Source organism: Podarcis bocagei, assembly GCF_964188305.1.
Source record: "Podarcis bocagei genome assembly, chromosome: 3".
Classification (NCBI taxonomy): domain Eukaryota; kingdom Metazoa; phylum Chordata; class Lepidosauria; order Squamata; family Lacertidae; genus Podarcis; species Podarcis bocagei.
The window spans coordinates 56,067,587-56,092,503 of record NC_138127.1 but is presented as its reverse complement, the minus strand read 5'-3'; the positions used below and the strand labels follow the sequence as shown (position 1 = coordinate 56,092,503).

Below are 24,917 nucleotides of genomic sequence, written 5' to 3'. Positions count from 1 at the left end.
GCATACATAGACACAAACCTGCTTATTGATCTCAGGAACCGTCATGTAAAATTTGGTTACGATATCATAGAATCATAGAGTTGGAAGAGACCACAAGGGCCATCGAGTCCAACCCCCTGCCAAGCAGGAAACACCATCAGAGCACTCCTGACATATGGTTGTCAAGCCTCTGCTTAAAGACCTCCAAAGTAGGAGACTCCACCACACTCCTTGGCAGCAAATTCCACTGTCGAACAGCTCTTACTGTCAGGAAGTTCTTCCTAATGTTTAGGTGGAATCTTCTTTCTTGTAGTTTGGATCCATTGCTCCGTGTCCACTTCTCTGGAGCAGCAGAAAACAACCTTTCTCCCTCCTCTATGTGACATCCTTTTATATATTTGAACATGGCTATCATATCACCCCTTAACCTCCTCTTCTCCAGGCTAAACATGCCCAGCTCCCTTAGCCGTTCCTCATAAGGCATCGTTTCCAGGCCTTTGACCATTTTGGTTGCCCTCCTCTGGACACGTTCCAGTTTGTCAGTGTCCTTCTTGAATTGTGGTGCCCAGATATCTTACGAGGTTTCCAAATGCAGAACAAACAATATAGTTACATAATGTGTGGCTGCATTTTCCACATCACATGCCTTTTTAAGAACTTGAAGATTTATTAAGAAGTCAGAAGTGTTAATGGTTCTTATGTATCACAAACAATTCTGCAACAGTTAAGAAAACTGAAATACATCAACTTATTAGAACAGTTCTGACTACAAATTTTGCATCAACTTAAAACAATTAGTGAATAAAATATGGTTCTAGATTGGGGTATTTCCCCATTTGATTTCACTATTAAACAGTGTGTACTTACTATATTTGGTGGGACTACTACTACTGCAGCAGCTTTCCAGTGTAGTAGTTGTGGTCCCACCACCAATGATAAAGCTGAATTTCACAGACCACCTGAATGGAGCTCATAGACTACCAGTGGCTCACAGAATACTATCCGAGAACCTCTGACATAAACATTATTCAAGATGATTGGATTGAATTATAATCCCCTTCACAGTAGTTACTCCTGTAACTATGTATTTACACTGGGGCATTGTTTCTTGTGAGTTCCCAGCCACTATGTTAAGACTACTCCAGTCTCCAATGCTTTAAAAGCTATGAATTCCAGCTGTGACATCTGCTTCACCTTTCTTGTGTCCTGATCTTATGAGTTATGACCACCTATTATCTAATATAATTTGATACATATCCTCCAGGATTAATATTCCTTGTTTTGAGGCTGCCTTCATGAACAGTCGCCCACTGCCTGGACCCTGGACCTCCTGAGTCTCTCCCTTTGCAATTGTTGACCACTTGTGACCTCTTTAGGCAACTCTGCTTGTCAGTAAATTTCTGAACAAGCTCATCTTATTGGCCCTGGTTCTGTTAAAGGTTGTTCATACCATGACTCACCTTGATACTGTTTTCAATCTTCACTTTTCTTCGACTGCCACATATAGCCTTCCTTCTGATTTTTTTTAAAAAAGAGAATAGCGAAGTAATAGTTTCTGTGAGTACGCCTACAGCTTTAAGTGTAAATTTAACTATTCTCTCCTCCTTCATCCCTGTAATAAAACCTGGGAGTTGTAATGCCAGAGTAGTGCCAGGACCCCTGAGACACAATTCCCTCATATTTCTGTAGAGCTACAATCTCCAGAGGACCTTAGCATCATCCATAACAGTTTAAGGTGGCAATGCTAAGTACCTTACCTGGGAGTAAATCTCATTGAACGTATTGATTTAGGGTCACTTCTGAGTAAATAAGGATGATATGTTTACACTTTGTCGTTTAACTAAATAATAGCACCACAGACACACGTGAAGATGCTCTTCCTGTTGCATCACCATCCTTAGCAGATACAAGTATGGAAACCCCATGATGAAATTTTAAAAACTGTAGGAATGATGCATAGGTATATTCCAGATACTATGAAATACTATTAGTGTTAGATGGGGGGCTTCCATGTCAACGTACTAATATTTACACATGGAAAACAAGACATTTCCACGGAATTACAACATGGATTGCTACTGTTAAGTAAACCCTGGTAATTCTATCAGCCCTATAGGGAACAGGCACACTTTTCCCCTTAAAAAAATGTGTTTGTGGAGTTAGTTAATTCCAGAGTTCTTTTTCTGTTCATAATATAGCAGATCTGCCCTCTAGTGATGAGTGTACTTTATTTATTTATTTTACTCCTGCCAACGTGCTGGAGGCAACACTGCTAAGAAAACACAGAAAGGGTTGTTGTTGTTTTACAAAGGTTGAAACTACAATAAAACACTTTAATAAATTCCTTCTCACATTTCTTTGCATAATGCCCATTGCCATTGTTCACAAGTTACATTTGCCCCACTTTAAATGTCACCAGAATAATACAATTTATTTCTCAAAATTTTGAGGCTAAGGTTCTTAAAAAAAGAGATAGATGAGAGAGAACTGAAAGGTTGGGAGGGAACTGAATTATATGCAATACTTACTTTTCCTTCCAACCCTAACTCAAGGCTAGACCAAGACATTTTGCTACCTGAAACAAAAGTACACGATGACATCCCTTATAGCAGCTGCTATAATCATAGATTTATAAGGGACCCTGAGGATTATCTAGTCTAACTCCCTGCAATATAAGAATGTGCATAATCTTGGCATTATGCCTCTTCTTCAATTTCTAAATCCCAATTTGATCCCCACCAAATGTTTTTACAGAGATATCTTTGATCACAAGGCAGACAATACCCATGACCCCAGGACTGGCTCTGCTTAACCTGTACAGGACATACCACAAATTAGAAACAAAGAACTTAGAACCAATTTGTTAACCGCGGCAAGGACGACCATTGCCAGGACCAGTGGTATAGGGTGATCTGGCAGGTAGCATTATTTGACAAAGTGCTGTAGGGTATTCATAGATGATTCTCTATATGTAGTTGGTTTATCTTTGTTTAAAATGTTTTTTTTAGTTTTTTTTTTAGAAAAAGTGACAACTTTCACCTGTTGTTTTTGTTTCAACACTCAAGTTTTGCCTCTGACCACAAAGACTGTTTCATAGCTGTCAACCTTCCCTTTTTTTGCGAGAAATTCCCTTATTCCAGTGCCGTTTCCCACTGCTATCCCGGATTGTTCGATATCCTGTAGACTGTCCCTGGGACAGGTGAGGCTGCTGGTCCCTTATTTTCGAGGCTGCTGATCAATTATTTTCAAATCTGAAAGTTGACAGCTATGGACTGTTTAGCTATGGTGGCTAACTTGAGAAGAATCCCTTTAAAAGATATTCTATATCCTGTGCCCGTGAATTCCATAAATTAATCGCAAATCCTCTGAATACTGTAAATTTGTCAGTCCTAAAGTTAATGCCAATCAACTTTACTGGTTCCCTTCCAGTTAACCTCATGGGTACAGCTAAAAAGATACAACTTGTCAAGATCCTGGATGCAAACATAATTCTGCAATTCCACTTATTTCAGTGGGAGTTACGTGCACTTCGTAACTCTAACCCAATATTACAGGCCGATCGCGTGCACGGTTAGACGACCCTTCAATGCCACCGATTTCCAAATTCTGCATAGGAACGGACTCAACTGCTCCATTTTCACTCCTTCCGAAAATAAGCCTGTGGACTCAAAAGAAATCCCTGCGTAGGAATTTCACCGCGTCCGCCGCAACTATCTTTATCCAGCACCATCAAGTCTCCTTCCGCCTCGCTCGGCCTCACTCCTGCAGGTGGTTAAATGATACGATTCCGAATCCTTCCGCCGACGCTACTACCACCCTGCTTCCTCCCATCATGCTTTGCAACTGCGTAGAGACGCGGGACTGGAGCGGGGCATTCAGTCGTCGTCCCCCGCTAACTTTGGCCGAATACTTACGTCTCACCCCACCCCCCCTTCTCCGCGCAAACAGCGGTTTCTTTCCGCAGAGAGAACAGAAAAGCAGATCGAACCAAGGAAGGAGGCGGGGGGGGGCAGTAGCGCCGTGCGAGGGAAGTAGTCCCGGCGCCAGGCAAAGCGCTGCTGCAGGGGCAGTTGCTCGCTCGCTGGGCCGGTAAGTGTGAATAAGGCGGCGCGAGGGAGCGCGCGGCCGAGGGAGGGGGAGGAGCCGTGGGTGAGTGGCAGCGGTTGGCTCGGCGCTGCGGGCGGCTCTGCCTTCTCGCTAGGACGAGGCGGGAGGCAAGGAAGGGGCGAGGCGGCGGCTCCTCTCATTTCCCTGTCCGGCGCCATTTTGTAGCGCAGCGAAGCAGCAAATAAAGAGCGGGGCGGGAAGCGAGCGTGGTGTTGCTGGCGCGGCGGCGACGGCGGTGTTGGCGGCGGCCTTCTCCAAGCAGAGGTCTGCTGGGCCCGCTTGATTGATGCGACACGAGCCCCGGCGTAGAGGCACCCGCTGCAACCGGGAGACGACGACGGCGACGACGCCTCGGGGCCGCCACGGGCGGGAGGTGAGTGGCGGCCTCTCCCCGCTTCCTCGCGCGCGGGCCGCATCCGCCCGCCGCAGTCCCCGCTACTACGGCTCCCGGAGAGACACGAGGCTCGCCGGCCCTGAGCGGGAAGAGGCATCCATCCCACGGGCGGGGCGGGGAGCGCCTTCCCGGACTAACGTAACTCAAGCCGGGGGGGGGGGCTTAAACTCGGCGCCTTTTCCTGCGTTACGGGCACCCGTTACGGGCATTTCCTCATGGCTGTCGTCACCCCCCTCAAAAAAACCTCCACACACTCCCCCCCCCCCAGCGTTTTTCAGATAGCTTGTTTTGGACGGGCATCCTCTGCTCGCCTGTCTTGTTTACTATGGACCGGTCTTCCTAAAGGCATCGTCCTTCGTAGACAGGAGCGTGGGTACCCTGGGATTCTAAAATACTCCTTAGATGATTTCTTAATTACGAGGAGGCCTTTTATCCGTAAGACCTGAAAGGACTTGGCGACACGTTTTTTATTTCTACGCCATTTGGATAGAGGGGGAATCGGAAGCCAGCCGTAGATGTAGATGCACACATAGAGACATTCCCCACGCAGACTATGAAAGGTTATAAAGCTTTAGACTGCACTCCTCCTCTGCATTGGAGTCCGCGCCACTGTAATAAATGGGGCTTCGAAGTAAATAAGGATGGGATTGGACTGCAAGTCACATGGATGGGTTATTTAGGCTCTATTTGGCTCGCTAGAAAGTAATGGGTTCCTCAGATTGCAGGCATCACTACTTGGTGCAAGAGAGAAAGCAGGTTTAAACTGCTGCTGCTTAAAACAGTGATTTTATAAATAATTTAAAGTCAATAATTAGATTTTTAAAAAACAAAACAAAACAACCCTGTTTGTTAACTTTTCCAAGCAAATGTAGGTTACACTTGCTTTCTAATCAAAAGTCTGTTTGAAAATATGAGTTTGGCAGTATACTTTGCCAAATTGTAAGACTAAGGTGCAAACTTGCTCAGTGATATCAATTTATTGAGAGTTTGGTTGCTCTTTGGGGAACAAAACAAGTACAGTATATGCTGTAACATCTCAAATGCATTTCCAATGTAGACTTCGTAGGCTGACTACTGGAAATATTTCTGTTCAAGCCAATTTATAACCTTTGAGAACAAGAGACTTTTACACAATGTGTCAGATTCTAACGAGTCTACTGGGTGCCCCCTTCCCAAGGTAATTTTCAGGTGCAGCTTACAATGTCTGGATTGATTGTCATAACCAAAAATTTGATATCTGTCACAACTCACCAAGAGTGAGGTTTTCATTTGAGGGCCAATAAATATGTGTTGCCCATGGGTAAAGAGTTTCCTTATGCAACTGTTTTTTGATGTTCACTCATGTAAAAACCACCATGCAAAGTGATCTATTCACATTTAGAGGCACCATACTAATGACAGGCTATAGTTGCTCAGGCTACAGTTCACTGGTATACGAAGTTAAAACGTGAATGAGTTGACTCTGGAAGTAAATGCATTCATTTATACATAATATAAGTGCATGGAACACTTACACAGACAAGCACTTTCCTCATAAGTGCCACCATATTTGTTTCAGCCTGGATTGCTCTGTTGCTTGGAGATGGATGCTTAGCTTAGATCAGAAGTGGGTCAGGGATGAGAGAGTTTCTTCATAATACACTGAAAATAAAATCTAGTTACATGACAGCACAGTTGTCTATTTTCTTAAATACTATGAAAACTGACAAAAGATTTTACATGTGTGGCTTGACAGAATCATAAAAGTTAAATGACATACTTACGTGTTTCAATTAAATACCTTTATATTTAACTTACATTTTGATGTTGAAACAGTTTAATTTGGTTATTTAACCAAATATAGTTAATAAAATGTATGCAAAGCAGGGGAAATAATACTCACATGTCCTTGCATTCATGAGGTTGTTTGGGTATGAATATGGGGTTTGTTACTTTTGGAAGGGTATCTATTACAGATCTGATCATGTTCCGAATGTGGAGTATGTGCACTGAACACTGCAGCTACAATGACTTAAGAGGGATTGATGCTTACTTGCAATAGAAAAAAATGGAACTTATCGAGGATCACAGGGTGGTGTACAACTTCACTAAAGCCATTGGCTAATATGAGTTATAGGTATGACTTCTTTCTATAGCCATCTTGAACACAGATGTGATAATACAAAGTCTGAGTTCACAAATCCCGAAAGAACAATTTGTTCTTAAATTGATCAGTTTTACACAATAATATGAAGCCATGAATAAAGACTGGTTTTGTGAGTTACCTATGTAGAAGGGATAGAGACACTCGTGTGTGTGTGTGTGTGTGTGTGTGTGGAGATGAATGTGGCTCTCTAGGCCTCTATTTGGCCATCAGAGCTCTCCCTAGGCCACATAATAATAATAATAATAATAATAATAATAATAATAATAATAATAATAATTATTATTTATTATTATTTATACCCCGCCCATCTGGATGGGCTTCCCCAGCCACTCTGGGCGGCTTCCAAAAGAATATTAAAATACTATAATACATCAAACATTAAAAGCTTCCCGAAACAGGGCTGCCTTCAGATGTCTTCTAAAAGCCTGGTAGTTGTTGTTCTCTTTGACATCTGGTGGGAGGGTGTTCCACAGGGAAGGCGCCACTACCGAGAAGGCCCTCTGCCTGGTTCCCTGTAACTTGGCTTCTCGCAGTGAGGGAGCCGCCAGAAGGCCCTCGGTGCTGGACCTCAGTGTCCGGGTAGAACGATGGGGGTGGAGACACTCCTTCAGGTATCCTTCTTTGCACTCTCCTCAAGTGTTTTTGACTGTCATGAATGTATTCTTGAAGTCTGATAATGCCTGTTGCTTACCTGAATAAAGAACAAGAGGTATGTGAGTATGTGCAGATGCTAGCCCAGTGTACAAAGGCAAAATGTATATTTATTCCTTCTCTCACTTTTGCTTCAGGCCCTGATCACCACTGGCATGTAGCCCTCAGAAGGTTGCCCAGAGATATGGCCCCTTAAGACTTTAAAATAAATACTGTGATGAGTCTAGCTGAGGGAGACTTGGGGATTTTAAAACATATTGATTGCTTTTAGAAGTACCTGCTCTTTGCTAATAATTTAAGGAAAATATTTTATCCTATATGGATTATCAACATTTTAATCTGGGTGTTGCAAGACTCATTCATGATTGAATAATTCCCAAATAAAGTTGCAAAATATTGATTGATTATATTTCTATGCTGCTTTTCATTCAAATGAATCTCAAAGCAGCATACAAACAATACATAAAAATAACATAATAGAACATTACAAATACAGAATAAATCTTATAGAATACTTAACAGATCAATGAAACAGTTACAAATCATCAGTAAAATAATTACCATCTATGAAACACTATTAACAAAACAACTAAAAAAATAAGCTAAGCATCAAGTAAGATAAGTTCAGATTTTAAATTCAGCACAACATAGTGATTCCCTGACTGTCTCCGAGGTACGCATAGTGCCAGTTAATTGCAGGAATAAATTCAAAAGTGATGAACCAATATTTAGCTAAAGCTTTTGTACCTACATATATTTGAATTCCCATACCTTTGCATGCCTTTTCCTGGAAAGGTCTTGCCAGAAAAACTTTGGAACAAGGGCATGGTATAGCTGGAAACAAGGTGTCAGTGAAGATATGAGACAATAACTGATGACTAAATAATTGGTATCAGTATTTCCAAAGATTTTGGGCAATAGAGACATAGTAACATGCATTAGATATGGAAAGCTTATAAATGTCAGAAAAAGCATTTGAATACAAAATAATAGTTTTGTTAATTGGACAAAACTCAGAAACCCAGCAGGGTCATAAGGTAGAGTACACGTTTTAAAAAATTAAAAAGTCATGGATTTCAGTAGGATTTAATTCAGATCATTTTCTCAGACTTTGCAGCAGATATGTATAAGCAGATACGTACCTACTACTGCTGTAAAAATGTTTAAACCAGTAACTTACATGTAAACCCTTTCTGTGCTGTGAAATGAGCTTTCTGCTAGCTGTAGTTACAGTTACACTCAACACGGTAGGTTGGATCCATATATTTGCTTTCATGGACAGAAAGAACCCAAGATCCAGCAGAGACTCTTGCTGGAAAAAGCAGGAGGAGACAGTTTCAGCAGAGGAATTCCTGTAGCTGCCATCACCATCTCCCAAGGACCCTCTGACCCAGTTTTTCAGGAGGGACTGGAGAAGCTGGCTCCCCACCTCCTCCAATGGGAGAATCTCTTGGGTGGTGGTCTGCCCAGGGGTAGTCTGGATCCAATACTTAGAGCCCAATTCTTCATAATTCTGGAAAGTACATAATGCTGTGTTCAGTGGACTCATTTCAGTTGGAGTGCACCATTATTTTCAGGTGGCATAGAAATGCTAGCTGTGGTAGTAAGAGGACCAAATAATGATAGTGCTTGTTTCTTTTATGCAGAATTCACAATGACTAATGAAGAACCACTTCCGAAGAAGGTAAGCTTGAAAGCTGTAGCATTTGTATTTATTTTTCAATATTGCATGAAGAAATAGTTGAACTTGATTATTTTTGTTCTGCAGGTTCGCCTCAGTGATACAGACTTCAAGGTTCTACCTAGAGAGGAGTTGATCTTAAGGTAAAGTGATAGGCTACCTTATACTTAAAAACTATGCATCTCTTAACTGTTTCATTTTGAATAACTTCCATTTTTATGGTAACAGGGAACTAAAAAGCAATTTTAAGTTTAATGAGGTAGAAAGATTAACACTAAACCTTTTCCTACTGGCTGTGGAGAAAAAGTACATTGTTTATCCAAAGGCAAGTAGCTGGAAATTCTGCACTTGCACTAGAATGCAAAAAGGAAAAAAGTCATTCGATATACTTTCAGACTGTATAGAGAATTCCAGAGGAAAGAATGTAAGAGTATGACCAAGAGCCTGCACCTTGGCAGTCTTGGGTTTGTAACAGAAATAAACTCTCCATGTCTTTCATATATGAGGCTAGAAACTTGTTTTAAAACTGCAGAAATGAAGGATGGAAAGGTGCTTAGGGTGGTGCTAGATGTGAGATTGTCTATAGCTCATTGTTTTTGGTTGGAAAGAGCTTAAAATATTTAATGAATACCCTATTGTGTGTTTAAGTGTGATCTTGTCTGTACTCCCACTTTGCACCAAGCATGCCATAATTTAATCATTTAAGATTCAAAAACCATTTTCCTTCCTCATTAGGTGGAAGCAGTATGAAGCATATGTGCAAGCTCTGGAGGGCAAATATACAGACCTTAACTGTAAGTGGAAACTCAATTGCAAAATAGAAGTGATAATAAAGAAAATAGTGATAATAAAGAAAAAAGAGGCAGCAGTTGGGTTTTCTGTACAGCTCAGAAAAAGTATCTGAACAGCCCTTTAAGTAAGCTTGGTCAGGCTGATCCACAAACCATTTAGAACTGTAGTTCCCTTCAAAGGTTCACTTTTATCTGTCTACTTAGAGTTCAGACATATTAATGGCATTACCAGTTCAGTCACTGAGGCTTTAGTAACCTATCTCTGATGTACATTGTTCAAATTGGTGTGTCACAGGCCACATTTTAAGTCATTGGTAAACAGTGTTTACTAAGCTTAAATGTGGTTTATGTTTTTAAAAACCCCCAACAAAGAAACAAAACCCAGACGTAAATAAAATATACACATAACTAGCAGCAGCTGGTGTAAGCTTCCTAATCTATCCTCCTATCCTGCCATCCCTTTTGTACAAAAGTATTCCAGGTAACCCATAGGAGGAGGTGAGAAAGTGGCTGGCTCAAATTAATGTTAAAGGTTTTTGGTGGTCTTTTCAGAAGTTGTTGGTGTGTTAGAAGTGCCTCAACTAAAGTTAAATGAATTCAGCAGATCTATGAGTGGGACTGGTGTTGGGTTTCCCATTGGGTATCTTCGTTAAGCCGGCACTTATTGTCTGCAGTAGTTTGGTTAAACCCTTGCTCAAACTGATACTGTTGTAAGTGCTGTGGGTGCATCTGATAATTAAATACTTACTTTTGTTTCAGGAGGCTTAAGCAGGATTTCTGAAATGCTATCATAAAATCACAGTGCAGTGACCTTGCCTGTAGCCATCATGTATGTTTTGTGGTCTCCTCTGCAGTCACAGCTAAAGACCAGTTTGAGAACTATGGTTTTAGACCAGCCTTCCCCAGCTGGTGCTGTCCATATATTTTTGGCTTCCAATCCTATCATTTCCTGGTTATTGACTGCTGGTTGCGGTGGAGTAGTTTAAAACATGGAGGGCACCAGGTTGGGGTATGCTGTTCTTGAAAAACATTAATATAGAATGAACGATACAGTGTATCATATTTTGTGTATATGCACCTTCTGATCATTTGTGGAATTCTTTAAGCCAAAACAATGGGTTCTTGCTGTAAAGTCAGGTATGGGAAACCTGTGGCACTCCAGATATGGTCGTATGCTTCCCATCATAGGGTTGTTGGTTCTGCTGCCTGAGGCTGAGGAGAACTGGGGTCCAACAAAATCTTGGTGAGCCACAGTTTCTCTGTCAGTACCTGCTTAAGCCCATTATACAGATACAGATAAAATTACTCAAGAGGGTTTTTTTAATCTTTACTTTGCAATCAGATTTGTTTGATTTGTTAACACAAACCCATTCAGTCAGAAAACATCAGTGTAAAGTGGTATTTAAGTGTTGTTGAACTCCTCTGTATCCTTGGGATTTGAGTTCAGGTTATTTTAAGCTATTTGAATCTCAAAATTGTCCCTCTGGAAAGAGAAGCTTGCCTTTACATGTCCACCTTGGGATTAATACTGGGAACAACAATTAGGCACCAAAGGATAGTTGTACAGGTTACCATGTGATACCTCTAGAGTGACAAGCAAGCTTTTTTCTAAACACACCCAAGAGAGCGCTATCTCAAGTATGAGTTTAATTAACATGAACCTGTTGACTGATCTCAAACAAAATGCAGTTTGTAGAAAAGTTCAGTTCTTTTCTCCCAGTTGGGGTCTTGGGAAACTGCAAGCCGTTACTATTGGTGTGTTTGTACTGGCAGCAGAAAGTTTTTACCAGTTTTAGGACAAAGCTAAATATCAGACTATTGTTCTGTTACCCTCAATGTGCTGTCTCTGTCATCTGTGGATGTTAATAGATCCACAGCATGAATTTTCTTTGTGGGACACTGCAATCACAGTAATGGTCTAATCCCCTTTAAGTGCCTCTAAGTCCTTTAAACATGGCAACTGCTTTTCAGCTTTCTAGTTGTTATGGAGGTTATGTAATCTTCTATGAACTTAATATCCTTGGTTAATAGTTAAAACATGCTATGTTGGTGTCTCATGAATTTAACTCTACAAAAGCTTTTGCCTATATATATAGAGAGAGAGAGTGTGTTATTTTTTAAGATGGCACAATATTTTGTTGCAGGAGTAGGCTAACTTGGGCACCTAAAAATAAATAAATCATTGCTTCTCACAAGTAGTCCCCAGAAATAGAAATGAAGGGTGGCATTCCGTGAAGTAGTTTCATTAGTGAAGGGACTTCTGGCTGTGCTTTGGCACTTACCCTCCCCTTTCTCTCCTCATACACTCACAAAATCTGTTCAGGGAGTTCCAGCAACCCTCTGAAGCAAATTTGAGGAGGAATTAGGGGAAGAGGAGAGGGAGGGGGAGTTCCCTTATTATAGACTACTGGTCCTACCTGTTGTTGACAGCTGACAGGAAATGGAAGGTAGAAAAAGGGTAGGAATCTCCTAATTGATCTTTGCTGTGTTTGTGCAGCTTTGCTTGCTGTAGAGGAGCTATTCCTTTCCCCGTTAAATTCTTGTATGTGGGTTTAGTTGATTCAATGGGGGAGCAGAAGCAAACAAATTTGATGGTCAAGTTGTTTTGCTTAGACAAAAATTTGGTTTAAGGTCTTTATAGGCTCCCACTAAAACTTTGCTGTTTGCTTTGCAATTCAACAATAGCTAATGATGTAACTGGATTGAGAGAGTCAGAAGAAAAGCTGAAGCAGCAACAGCAAGAATCTGCTCGAAGAGAAAATATCCTAGTGATGCGGCTGGCAACTAAGGAACAAGAGATGCAAGAGTGTACTGTAAGTGAAGCTTTTCAACTTGTTGCAGATTAAGGTGTCTGTGTTGATATATTTATTTTTAGCTTAACATCCTGTATGTGGAAGTCTATTAACATCCTGTGGTGTTTGCTTCAACTATCCTGTTGCATGAGTGGTTTTTTCAGAGTCTTTTTGGTCAAAAGGCCACATTCCTGGCAGAATGAAAACTAATGAATCATGATGCCTTCATCTTTATAAGTGACTGAGAACTACCCTAGATCAATAGCAGACCTAAGCAAAACATAGCTACTTTTAAAATAACAACAATAAAATGCTGTGCACATTTAATTCTGCTGTGATGCATAGGGTAGCTGAAACAACTTCTGTGTAGCCAAATTGTGGTGGTGTATGGCGAAGATGACCCAGCTGTTCTGATCTATATATGTCCTCTCTACTTCCAAAATGAGTTAATGGAGTCCCAAAGATATTTTAGGAAGCAGGCCCAGTATTCACTATTGTCTTCTGTACCTACAGTAAGAGGAACAGCACTTTTCCTTGTGAATGACTTCCTTCAAGTCATTTGTCATTTTACTTAATTCACTTAATTTAGTTGTACCTGTATAAATGTAGAAGCAGAGCTTGGCTTCCCAGTTTGTGAATAGTTCTAGCAGACAAGACTAGGATATTGGTTGGCTTAGGGAAATATCACTGGTTAGGGAGGTATTTCTAGCTATATGCCTATTTATGCTGCAGAATCTCAAACTTATCAGTCCATAGCTTGGGAGTTGATACATTTATGTTCATTATTTTTTGTGCAGTTTACTGCATAAATATTTTCAGATCAGAGATTGGCTAGCAGTTGCTTTGGCCATCTTTTCTGCAAGCTGTATTTCATATTTTTTGCCAAGCTATGTAGTTCTTAGCACTGATGTAGCTCCTTTAAAGCACTTTGAGATGGGGATTCTAGAAGAAGACAAAAGTTACTCTGATTTAGAACCTCCCAACTGATATCACAGTGCCAGTGTTCATTAAGTAATAAATATTGGCAGAAGAAAATGTGTTAAGTAGAATTTTCTCTAATGTAGTATTCATTCAAATAACAATGAATTTTGAAGAGATATGTCCTGCAAGTTCATATTTCCTCTAAGATAGGTAAAAAAAAAAATGGTTTTAAAAATTCAACCCCCCAAAAAAGGATTAAAGCCACATACTTATTGGCCAGTCAAATGTCTCTTTGATGTTACCTGCCTTTTTACAGAAGTGCATGCAAAGATGAAAACTACTGCCAATGTTAAAGAGAGAACTTGATGTAAGCCTACTAGTTACTACTAGTACAACTTAAAATTGAGTTGAGAACAACTTATAGCTCTGGCTGAGGAGCTTAAAGTGTAAAATTACAAATAAAAGGCATATGTAGATTCATTTATTTTATAAAATGTGTATACCGCTTGATTGCGGTGGATGATCTGAAGGTGCTATGGGTTAAATTTTGGGAGTAGTTCCTGGAGGTTGATACAGTGGTGGTAAAAAAAAAAAATCCTAGGAACCCAGTATGCTGGTGGAACAAACACAAAATTGCCCTGTTCTTTGGATCCATTCTAAGCATCCAAATTCTGTGCATTCCTGTCAGTTTCAGTGTTCAGTTGTATTCAAGAAAATGTTAAATTATGAGATCCTTATTGTATGGGGGTATCAGACTGAAATGGGTTAAGTTGGCTCATGAAAGCTTATAAATGCCAATGTAATCATTTTGCCTCCTTTTATGCAGACTCAGATCCAGTACCTCAAGCAAGTCCAGCAGCCAAGTGTTGCTCAACTGAGATCAACAATGGTGGACCCAGCCATCAACTTGTTTTTCCTAAAAATGAAAGCTGAACTGGAACAGACTAAAGACAAACTGGAACAAGCCCAAAATGAACTGAGTGCCTGGAAATTTACACCTGATAGGTAAACAAAACATACTCCCCAGTCAAGACTTCCCTGACAGAGAATGCTTTGGTGGGACAACCACGTACTCGTTTCCACACCAAGACTCAGACGTTTTGAGCCAAAAGCCACATTCTTATACTGTCCAGCTTGTAATGCTTAATGTAAAACTTATCAGATGAACCTTGTGTTTCAGCTTTTTCCCCCCTTTGCTTCAGAGGCCTGACAGCGTCGGACTATTCTGAAGAAGTGGCCACCTCAGAAAAAGTGCCCTTTCTAGAACATGTAGACATTTGCGAAGTGGTTCTGTTTGAAGAAAATAGAGGGAGAAGCAGAAGTCTAAAGTCTGTGGCACACTATGTCTACAGACAGTTTGGAGGAGAACCTAGAGATTTTAAATCATGAATTGATCATGTCAAATTCGAGTAAAACATTAAAATGGAATATGCTTCGCTCTTAACCCTAAACCTAGTGACTTAGAGACTGATTAAGTCAGTTTTGCCAATAAGACTGTGGACTTCCTCCTTGTTCACTGAACTGCTGGGTCAAAACTCAATGAGGTGAATTTTGTTTAAATCACATTTGGTAATCGGCTTTGAATAGCTGTGAGAACACGCACACAGTCAGTGTTGATTTTTCCTAGCATTTGGGTTCCATAGGACTTCAGTGAACCTTTTCATGGCTTTGAATAACAAATTGTTCTGTGGATGGCTGGCAATATGTGAACTCCTAAATCTAGTACTGTACGTATAGTTGCAATTTAATTACATCTTCCTAACCTTGTTGAAGCAGTTGTGTACGTCCTGGATCTCAGCTAGTATATCTAACCCCAAACTAGTTGTGATTCTTTTACTGCCCTTATCCATGCAGAAGTGCCATTCATAATTTTTATCCTGAGACCCTATGTGCAGGCTATACAAGGTGCTGCAGTAGTAGTTACTTTCAGAGTTTGTTTGGGGCATTTGCATTCCACTGTATAACTAGTTTTTGTACTGCAGCCTTCTATAAAATGTGCCTTGAAATAGTTGTACTGCATAGTTCAGGGGACACTGCTGTTCGTACTACTGTATGGGAAGCTTTCATGTAGTATGAATATAAATATGTAGAACAGGCTGCTACTTGATTTTGTCCTGTTCTCTGGAAGAGAGATGATGTTGAAGCAAATTGCATGCATCCCACTGGTTGGGATCACTTCAGAAGAGTTGATACTTTTTGATGCCTCGTCATGTTCCAAGTGATTTCCAGGAATGGTAGTCTGGGACAGTTTAGTGTGCATTCTTGAGGTCACAGTGGAAAGAGTGCCGAATATATTTGAACCATAATAGTCAATATATAATAACAGAAAGAAAATTAAGGACTGTTTCATAGTAGGTAAAATATAAGAACAAATATTTTAATGTTCCACTTCCAGCATTCCCAATGCAGTATTGGTTGAGTTAAATGAAAGATACTTCTAAGAAGTACTTTTTAGCTCTGCTTTAGATAATTATTGCAGCATATGAAATGTGGTAGTATATGAACCTTTGTCCATTATTGAGTCTACATCGAAAGAAAACCTTGAAGCAAAAACAAATTGCATCTTTCAAACATCTTGGGGTGATGCTATGGAAAATCTTTTAAAGGTCTAGCATCAAAACAGAGGTAAGACCAACAAAGAAAACAGCAAAAACTGTCTTAATATGTTGCAACTGACTTTGTAAAACTTGTTAAATGTATAATCAAAAATCATTTCTCATAGGTATGTTTTACTTGTGGGATGCCATACAGATTAATTGTGAACTTCAGCTTAATCAATTCATGTTTGGATAGAGGATGGTGACTTCAAATGTTTTTGGGTTCTTAAGGTGACATGAACCTAAGTATGAACTTACTTCGTTTTCACTTCAAATAGACATCTGGAAAAACTAATTTTTGCTTGATTTTTAGAAAAATGAGTATCTTAGTCTTGAACAGGTCTTTGATATATACATATTTCCACTTACTGTGAAATTGCGTCCCTTTAAACATTTAAGTTTTATTTGATATGCCTTACAATTGACTTTGCTACACATTTTAAAGGTCTAAGGGGTGGGATCTTAATTTATCCCTTTCAAGAAATATTTTCATCATTTGTCTTCCATATGTTTTGCCAAAATTTCTTTTTGACTTGATACTTGAAAGTACTAGTTCACTCTTCTACATATTAATGTGGTTCTGAAGGGTCAAAGGAACAGTTCTTGTATTTGCACATCACTTTTTGTGGATCATTGTCTGTGCTCAAGAGCTGACTGTTTCAACAGTGTTTTAAGTACTGTATTGCATTGTCCTTGTTCATAGGATTCCAGATACAGTAGGGGAAATCACTGAATACTATATTTTAACTGTCACTGATACCACACATAGTATCCAATAGTGATGCTAATTATGGGGGTGGCATCATTGAGGCTTCCTAGTTAACAGGAAAATGCTTTAAAATTATAACTTTACCAGAATATTTGATTTGTTAAATAGGTGGTAGTTTCACTGCAGCAGCATCCTGCAATTCTGTTAGCTTGTTACTGTTGTTGCCATTCTCACCCATTTATAATCTCTTTCTTGACAGAAATAGTTTCTTGATTTTTTATATGAGACAGTAGTTTGGTGTACATGAAAACATAAGCAACAACTTAAATTCCTATGTAGGTTCTTAAAGAGATTATGTTGTGCTGGAGGTGGACATGAAGAATGCATCATGGATATTCTGAAATGGCTGAAATTCTTGAAGGCACAGGCCAAGATCCAAAGAACCATCCTTCAAAGAGTTTGAGGGTTTTGACTTTTTTTTTCTTGAACTAAAGCCTCATATAATGCAAGGGATGATTTTGAAACTGAGAAGAGTTTCAGAAATTAATGAGGGCTGTTATTAAAGAAAATTTTAAAAAATCAGGACCTGTTCAATCCCCTCTTGTATACTTAAAGCAGCTCTTTGGATCCTGGCCATCAGCTTTGTGTGATAACCAAGGGTCACTTCATGCAAATTGTTTTCTGTATTGATCATTGTTTCCATGTAGAAAAATAGGTATATGCCATAACATGTGATGCATACTGATATGCACTTCAGCACATGCACACTTAGCGTGCGTGATTAGCAGTGGGTTCCATGTATTCAGAACACATGCACATGTCACATTATGGTGCAAGGTTAGTTTTCCTATGTGGAACAGGTTTATGTAGGAAAATGCCTTGTGTGAAGTACCCTTCTATGTCTTGAATTATAGCAGAGAACACTTGCATACGTTGAACTTTTATTTAGCCACGATTGTGGTATGAACAGGCAAAAAAGCTGAGAATTGGGTGGTGAAACAGTTACATATCTGCTTAAAGTTTTTGGGTAGGTGCATACAGATTTGCAAGGAATACATATTAAGGAAAATGAAATGTTAACGTAAACTTGCTGGGATTATAGTAGATCCATATAGGTAAGCTTCAAGAATATGTGTCCCAGCCAGAGAAAAATAGGTAATGTAAGTGACAGGAACCTTTATAGAGAACAACATATTTTAAAAGGATAATAAATTGTGCAGACACAGCCAGGTTCTAAATTTTGTTCTAATACTGTTCTTGCATCATATGTCACATTTTCATAGCTTACCTTGTTCATGAAACTATTAACTGCAATTTTTAAGCCCCCATGATTTTGTTTCATACAAATTTTGAAGCTGTATTTGTTTCCTTTAGTTTTGGAATCTTCCTTGCATTACTAAGGTCTATAATATCTTAGGTAGATGTTTTCCCCCAGCCCTTCTATCAGAGTGGGCTCTTCTGCATGCAAAGCATCTTCATATCATTGAGCAGTGTATCCTTTTGCTATATGCTATCACATGATGTCTGAAACTGCAGTGTTTCATGTAAAATAGAGCTGCATGTTTTAGTTCGACAAAACATGGAAATGCCTTTTTAGTATATGTTGAGTGGTTTTCCTGAACTGAAACAAGATTGCATAAATCCTGGACATGTAAACAAAAGTGTATATATAGCATATTGTGCATTTTTGTGTGAAGTCACACAGAAAGAAAGCAACTAGCTGTCACAGTTCTATAAATTAGATCATGCACATTAATCAGTTATATGCTAAAATATGTAAGACAGTGGCATGATCTAGCTGCTTCTGTTTGTGGAAAGTATATTGTAACTTATTTTGCTAAACACCCTGCAGTGTGCTGCTTAACTCCTGCAGATCACTTAAACATAGTGGCCACAGCTCTGTGGACTCGTGGCTATGGTGCTGCTCTGGCAGAGTAGCCTACACACTACGATGACTTACCAGAAATGGTAAGACTGCATTGCAATGTGTTGCATTGCTCATCACAGGAGCAGCATACCTAGCACAACACTGAAAGAGGATTAAAATAAATTTCTTGATGAGCCCCTTCTGAATCATATCTCAGTCCTTTGGATTGGATCCAAGTCCATTTAAATGGGACAGGTTGGGTATTATTAAGTCCCATTGATTTTACTTGATCTCTAAGCATGACTAAAACCTCTCCCCCCCCCCTTTATTGGTACTCTGCGGTTGTGTCATTTTTTTCCTAAGGTTTTGGATTCTTTTCTGCTCATTTGCATTCTTGGTATAGCAAGTTTGCCTTTTGTAAAGCATTAGTATGCAACATAATGTTAGAGTCATGCAATTTTGCATATAGTCATGACTAGAGCCTCCAGTATATTGGTAAAATGAGATTGTTCATTGCTTGCAAGCCAGATCATTGACTATACTGGGTTCTAGCCAGTGCTAGTCCTGCTCAAAGTAGACCTATTGAAATTAATGGCCATGATTAACTTAAACCCTTTAATTTCAGTGGGTCTACTCTGATTAGGACTTAGTTGGATGCAACCCATTATGTCCAACACTGCTTTACTTCTCCCACCTCCCCTTCCTTAGAGGCACAACTAAGTTCATTTTCTTTTGAAAATTGCTTCATGCTGTAGTTGGAGTATAAGAACAACAAAAGTCATTTGATCATTTAAATTGTTCAACTGTAGAACTTGCCTTTCAGTTTCTCGGAACAGGGCCAGAAGATCAGCAGACGATGATGGATCAGCCTCTGGTATCTATAGGGAGACTTTGTACAATGAAAACTGGCAGTAAGATACTGTAGCGTGACACATACAGGAATACCACTTCAGTAACTACTTTTAAAAAGGGAGATGAGAGAATATTGTCTTCATTTTGTGATAGATGGCTCTTTCCTTTACAGCCAAACAGGCAAAAAGTTAATGGCGAAGTGTCGAATGCTTATCCAGGAGAATCAAGAGCTTGGAAGGCAGCTGTCCCAAGGACGTATTGCACAACTTGAGGCAGAGTTGGCTTTACAGAAGAAATATAGTGAGGAGCTTAAAAGCAGTCAGGATGGTAAGGGTTTTTTTTATAAAGAAAATAGAAAAAATGCCTTTTATCTGTAGGCTTCACCAGTTAATGTTATGATGTGGGTATTATGTTTCCACTGTGGAGCATGTTTAAACATTATGAATAAAGGGATAATTTCAAGCTCATTTAATCAAATTCTATGGAAGCACAAAAAATTAAACATCAAGCTAGTTTTTCATGAAGGTAAATGTAGTGTGACATGTGAAATAACAGATTGACTAGAATATGAAGGAATTCCACTAGGAAATAGTAATGTGTGACTACTTGCATATGTGTGTGTTTGATACTTTGCCCTCCTAGGGTGCTGTGGACTTTATTCTAAAACAGAAGCCTTCTTTGCTGCACAGCAGAAGACTAATTTGAGGAAAGTACAACAGCATTATGTGATAAAACATGGTGGTCTGCTTTTCATAGTAAAGCAACCCAAGCCCCTTTGGGTGGCAGAGAGGCACATGGGTACCTAAAGTAGTTATCAGGATCACAGAGTTTGCTTTGTAAATTTTGCTTTGGCCCAGTTCTGACCAGCACATTTCCAGAAGAAGTTCATACAAAGTTAAAATTAGTATCTCATTTATTGTTACGAATTTTACCTTCAGTTGTAGATAGATGTATTGAGTTAGAGACATGGGGGTGCTTTGGTATAATGCTAGCACTTTGTATCACAACTAGCGGAAACTTTTGCTGTAGGGATTACACGGATTTAACCCTTCATTGGAAATAGTTTTGGGGGCAAGTTGTAGGATTGTAGGCACTAGAGAAATTAAATTGCACTTGACTGGGTATTGAAATTTTCTAATAGTAGAAAATACCGAAAAAATCACGATTGTATGTTTGTGGAATGAAGTTGTTATTACTAATGTTTGCCTGTGTTGGCATACTTGTTAGTATCATTCTATCAGGCTGGTGATGAACAGCAAACTTCCAAAGAGAATGTTGATATTACATTTATTCATATTGCCAAATATGTATGAACCATAGCTGTCAACTTTTCCCTTTTCTTGCGAGGAATCCTATTCGGAATAAGGGAATTGCCTTTTAAAAAAGGGAAAAGTTGACAGCTATGGTATGAACACTGTGAGTGAAGTTTTTTAAATGTACAGTTAGTGATTATATACTACATAGGTTTTTATATGAGGGATCATGGTACAGAAACATTACTGGTGCAAAAACAGAACATTATTTGCCATGGAACCCCAGTTTTCCCCACTTCCAAAGATAGCATAGAAGATCATGCAAATTAATATGTATAAATGTGGTGATGTATGCTAAGAGTAAATGTTTTAAGGCAAAATGCCCAGAAGTTATAAGGAAGACGCATGTAACCATGCAGGTTGGGACTGCCATCCCTTAACCTTGGAGCTTTTGCAGATATCTTAACAAATCAATAGCTGTAACAGTTTTTCCCCCTTGAAGAATCTTTGCCTGGTAATGCATTTGGGCCCTGGTGCAAAATTCTTTGCATTTGGATTTGCAGGAACTTGCTGCTTCATTTATAATCATTTTGGTAGGCATATTGAGATTAAAACAAACATTCTATGAAATGTCTTCTGCTCTGTATTTTTCTCTAGTTCTTTTTCTTTGTATATGCCCATGAGTGTGTGCTACCCATTGGGTTGTGCTGTCCTAGCATGGGATGTGGAAGTCATTTTTTTGGAGCTCTGTATTGGCTATGTAGATTAGGAAAAATATGTACACAAAGCCATCAACATATGAATATTTTATTAACTAAGTTGAGGTGGCTTGAGACAGTTTTAAGATACATAAATGAGCTATTTTAAGTGTATGCTCCAAATGTGTTTTTCTTCATGTAGAACTGAATGATTTCATCATCCAACTTGATGAGGAAGTAGAAGGTATGCAGAGTACCATTCTAGTCCTACAGCAACAACTGAAGGAGACTCGCCAGCAGTTGGTTCAGTATCAGCAGCAGCAGCAGCAGTCACAAACCTCAGCCCCAGGTAGCAGCCGGACTCCAACTTCAGAAACTGCAGACCAGGGAGAAGCCATGAGCAAAGACTGCAGTCGTATGGCAAATGGACCAAGCAATGGCAGCTCGTCTCATCAGAGGACAGCTGGGCCTGGTTTTTATAGAGAGGGCAGTGGAACAGAGGATGACTTTCCACCCTCACCAAGCAATGGTAATAAGCTTTCCAACCACTCTGAAGATAGAACTGGCAGAGGATCTGGTAGCTATATAAATCAACTCAGTACTGGGTACGAAAGTGTAGACTCTCCCACTGGTAGTGAGAATTCTCTAACTCACCATTCAAATGACACAGACTCCAATCACGATTCTCAAGAGGAGAAAACAGTCAGTGTGAAAGGTAACAGAACTGCGGGGTCTCGTCATGTTCAGAATGGTTTGGACTCAAATGTCAATGTACAGGGTTCAGTTTTGTAACCTTTTTTTCTGCAACATTTTTATATAGTGTCGTTTAAATTGGGAGAAGAAACTGTCCAGAACTGTTCAGATTAGTGCATATATGTCACAATTCTGCCTTTGTGGGTTTTTTGCTTCGATACCTCTGCCACTTCTGAAATTTTAACAATTACATTGAATGTTGCTAAAAGGATGTTTGTGTAGGCTCAAGATATTTTTGAGTTAATGTGAAGTTGAAACGAGTTTTATTTCCAGGTATAACACAATGATGTCTGTACAAATCTGTGTATATCTAGAACTTGTGCTGCGTAAGTGCATTCTTTACTCATACTGTTATAACACTCAAATTGTCATAATAGTTGTGAGGTAATGACTGCCAAGTTTGCCCAGTACAGTAGTTTTATAACTAAAATGAACTTGGTGAAGGAGTCCTGTAGTAGTCTGTGTTCCAGTTTTGCCACCATGCATCTGTGCGTTCTCTTTAGGTGACCGAATGTTTAAGAATTTTGTGTGCATAGTTACTCGGTTTAAGAACTGTTGTATCCTGTTAATGCATATTGCTCTGTGACTCCAATATTATCTTAACTGTACTGACCAAACCTAAATAAAGATTTTTAATAATGTAATTTATTTAGTCCTTCTGTGTTTGTCTTGTGCTGACTTGTTGGGCTTTTCTTTACTTCAGTTTATATAGAACCCTTCATTATAATATGCAGTCTTCATTGTAATAGGTAAAAGCATGTACTTGAAATTCATTTAAGCTTTATGGCTCTTATCAGTATACAGTATGTGGCCCCTTTCTCATAGTGAATGTACAGCTCTTGCCACTGAAACTTTTTTTAAAAAATGCAAGTGGTACATTTTGCTGTGGTCATGAAGTACTGACAAAAAATATAGTTGCCTCAGGAATGTGCTTAAATGAAGTGACTGAAAATTTTCCATAGTGGAAATCCATAGGTGTGCTTATCATGGGATACGGAGGACATCTAAGCACACATTTTCTGTGGGAGAATTGGAATTCTGAATTGCTGGTTTAAACATCAACCATCCTCTTTAAGTGCATTTAACTAGAATGGATATGTCAAACACTGTCATAGTACAATTTTTGCTATGCTTTGTGAAAATGATTGGGAGAGGTAGGATTTTGTTTCCAAGGTGCCTCACATCTACATGTCAAACTCCTTTATGCTTCAATGTGACACAGTACCAAAGCAAAAACTCTGAAACCCTAGTGCAATCTTCCATACATTGGCATGCAATTACATATGGCTTTTCCAGACCTCGTTCATGATTTGTGTGTTGCAGAAGCATTTAACTTAAACCCTTTCAAAATCCACCTTCAGTGGATGACACTGGATTCTGATATTATGAAAAAGAAAACACCCTATCCACTTAGTGCACACAATTTATTATCTCTATACATGTTAATTCCACCCACCCCATGGCCTTTTTGCTAAGCTAAAAAGCTCCAAATGAAACTTTCCTTCCTATGTTGCTTCAATCCTCTTATTTCATTTGCCAATTAATGCCTATTTTACAACCCTACCGTAAGCTTTTTGAAATGGAGTGATGAAAAGTACACAGTATTCAAAGTGTGGTTGCACAATAGGTTTGTATACAGTCACTGATACTTGGCAATGGTTATTTCAGTCAATTTGGTAACTACCAACAGTAACCCCTAGAGTGCCTGGCATTCAGAACCTTTGAGGAAGCAGTATCTTTAATTTCGTCTCAAGTTTAAATCTTTTGTATTATTTTAGTAGTAGGCTAACTCCTCTAAACTAAAAAAATTGTCCAGTAGCACCTTGTTGTTTAGTCGTGTCTGACTCTTCGTGACCCCATGGACCAGAGCACGCCAGGCACTTCTGTCTTCCAGTGGCACCTTAGAGACCAACTAAGTTTGTTCTTGGTACAGTCATATCTTGGGTTGAAGTTGCTTCAGGTTGAGTGTTTTCGGGTTGCACTTGAGGCGACCTGGAAGTAACGGAACGCATTACTTCCAGGTTTTGCCGCTCGCGCATGCGCAGACAGTCAAAATGACATCATGCACAGAACCGGCAAATTGTGACACGCACAGACGCAGGTTGCGTTTGGCTCTGGAATGGATCCCGTTCGTATCCAGAGGTACCACTATAAGCTTTTGTCTGCATGCACACTTCAGATCTGCAGACGAAAGCTTATACCAAGAACAAACTTAGTTGGTCTTAAGGTGCTACTGGACATTTTTTATATATATTTCCTCTAAACTAGCTAGTTCTTTTGTAATAGAAGTCCAGAATCATTAAGGTGGAACCAGCCTCTTCAGTATGAATCTGACTGACTACTTCTGATCACTTGCGTGATCAGATCACTTCTGATCACTTTCTCCAGTTGCTCACATATATTCTAAGGAAGGGGGTTGGCTTTTCCTGGCTATAAATTTGTCTCCCTGGAGCCATCCAACCAGATACAATGTAAAGCTTTGCCCTTTCTCAAAGTCTCTTCCCTGCAAGGCACTCTGCACGTGCTCTTGAAATCAAAGCCTCCTCAAGCAAGTACAACCTAACTAGCTAATAAAAAGGTATCTAGACAGCCTAGTTTCTCTCCCCCCCCCCCAAGGTAGGATTGGCCTGTTGGCCTATCCAGATTCCTTTCTGAGAAACTATTAAAGGGGGTCTGCCAGTAGGGGAACCCCCCCCCCCCAGTCCTGATAAGTCACAGTCCCATTG

The 24,917-nt window shown here is 39.6% G+C and overlaps 1 protein-coding gene and 1 long non-coding RNA gene across 2 annotated transcripts; one reads left to right on the top strand and one right to left on the bottom strand.

The window, feature by feature from the left end:
• Nucleotides 1–2,270: 2,270 nt before the first annotated feature.
• On the bottom strand, nt 2,271–4,016 carry LOC308583549. The gene is made up of 2 exons (XR_014006283.1): nt 3,602–4,016; nt 2,271–2,554 (listed from the first exon to the last, which is right to left on the bottom strand). It is a non-coding gene; the product is annotated as an uncharacterized lncRNA (long non-coding RNA).
• Nucleotides 4,017–4,243: 227 nt separating this feature from the next.
• On the top strand, nt 4,244–22,835 carry WTAP (WT1 associated protein). The gene is made up of 8 exons (XM_081187553.1): nt 4,244–4,459; nt 8,924–8,961; nt 9,046–9,101; nt 9,694–9,752; nt 12,435–12,562; nt 14,289–14,467; nt 19,660–19,814; nt 21,641–22,835. Exons 2-8 carry the CDS (start codon nt 8,932–8,934, stop codon nt 22,228–22,230), a joined length of 1,197 nt encoding a protein of 398 aa, XP_081043679.1. The 5' UTR covers nt 4,244–4,459; nt 8,924–8,931; the 3' UTR covers nt 22,231–22,835.
• Nucleotides 22,836–24,917: the final 2,082 nt, after the last annotated feature.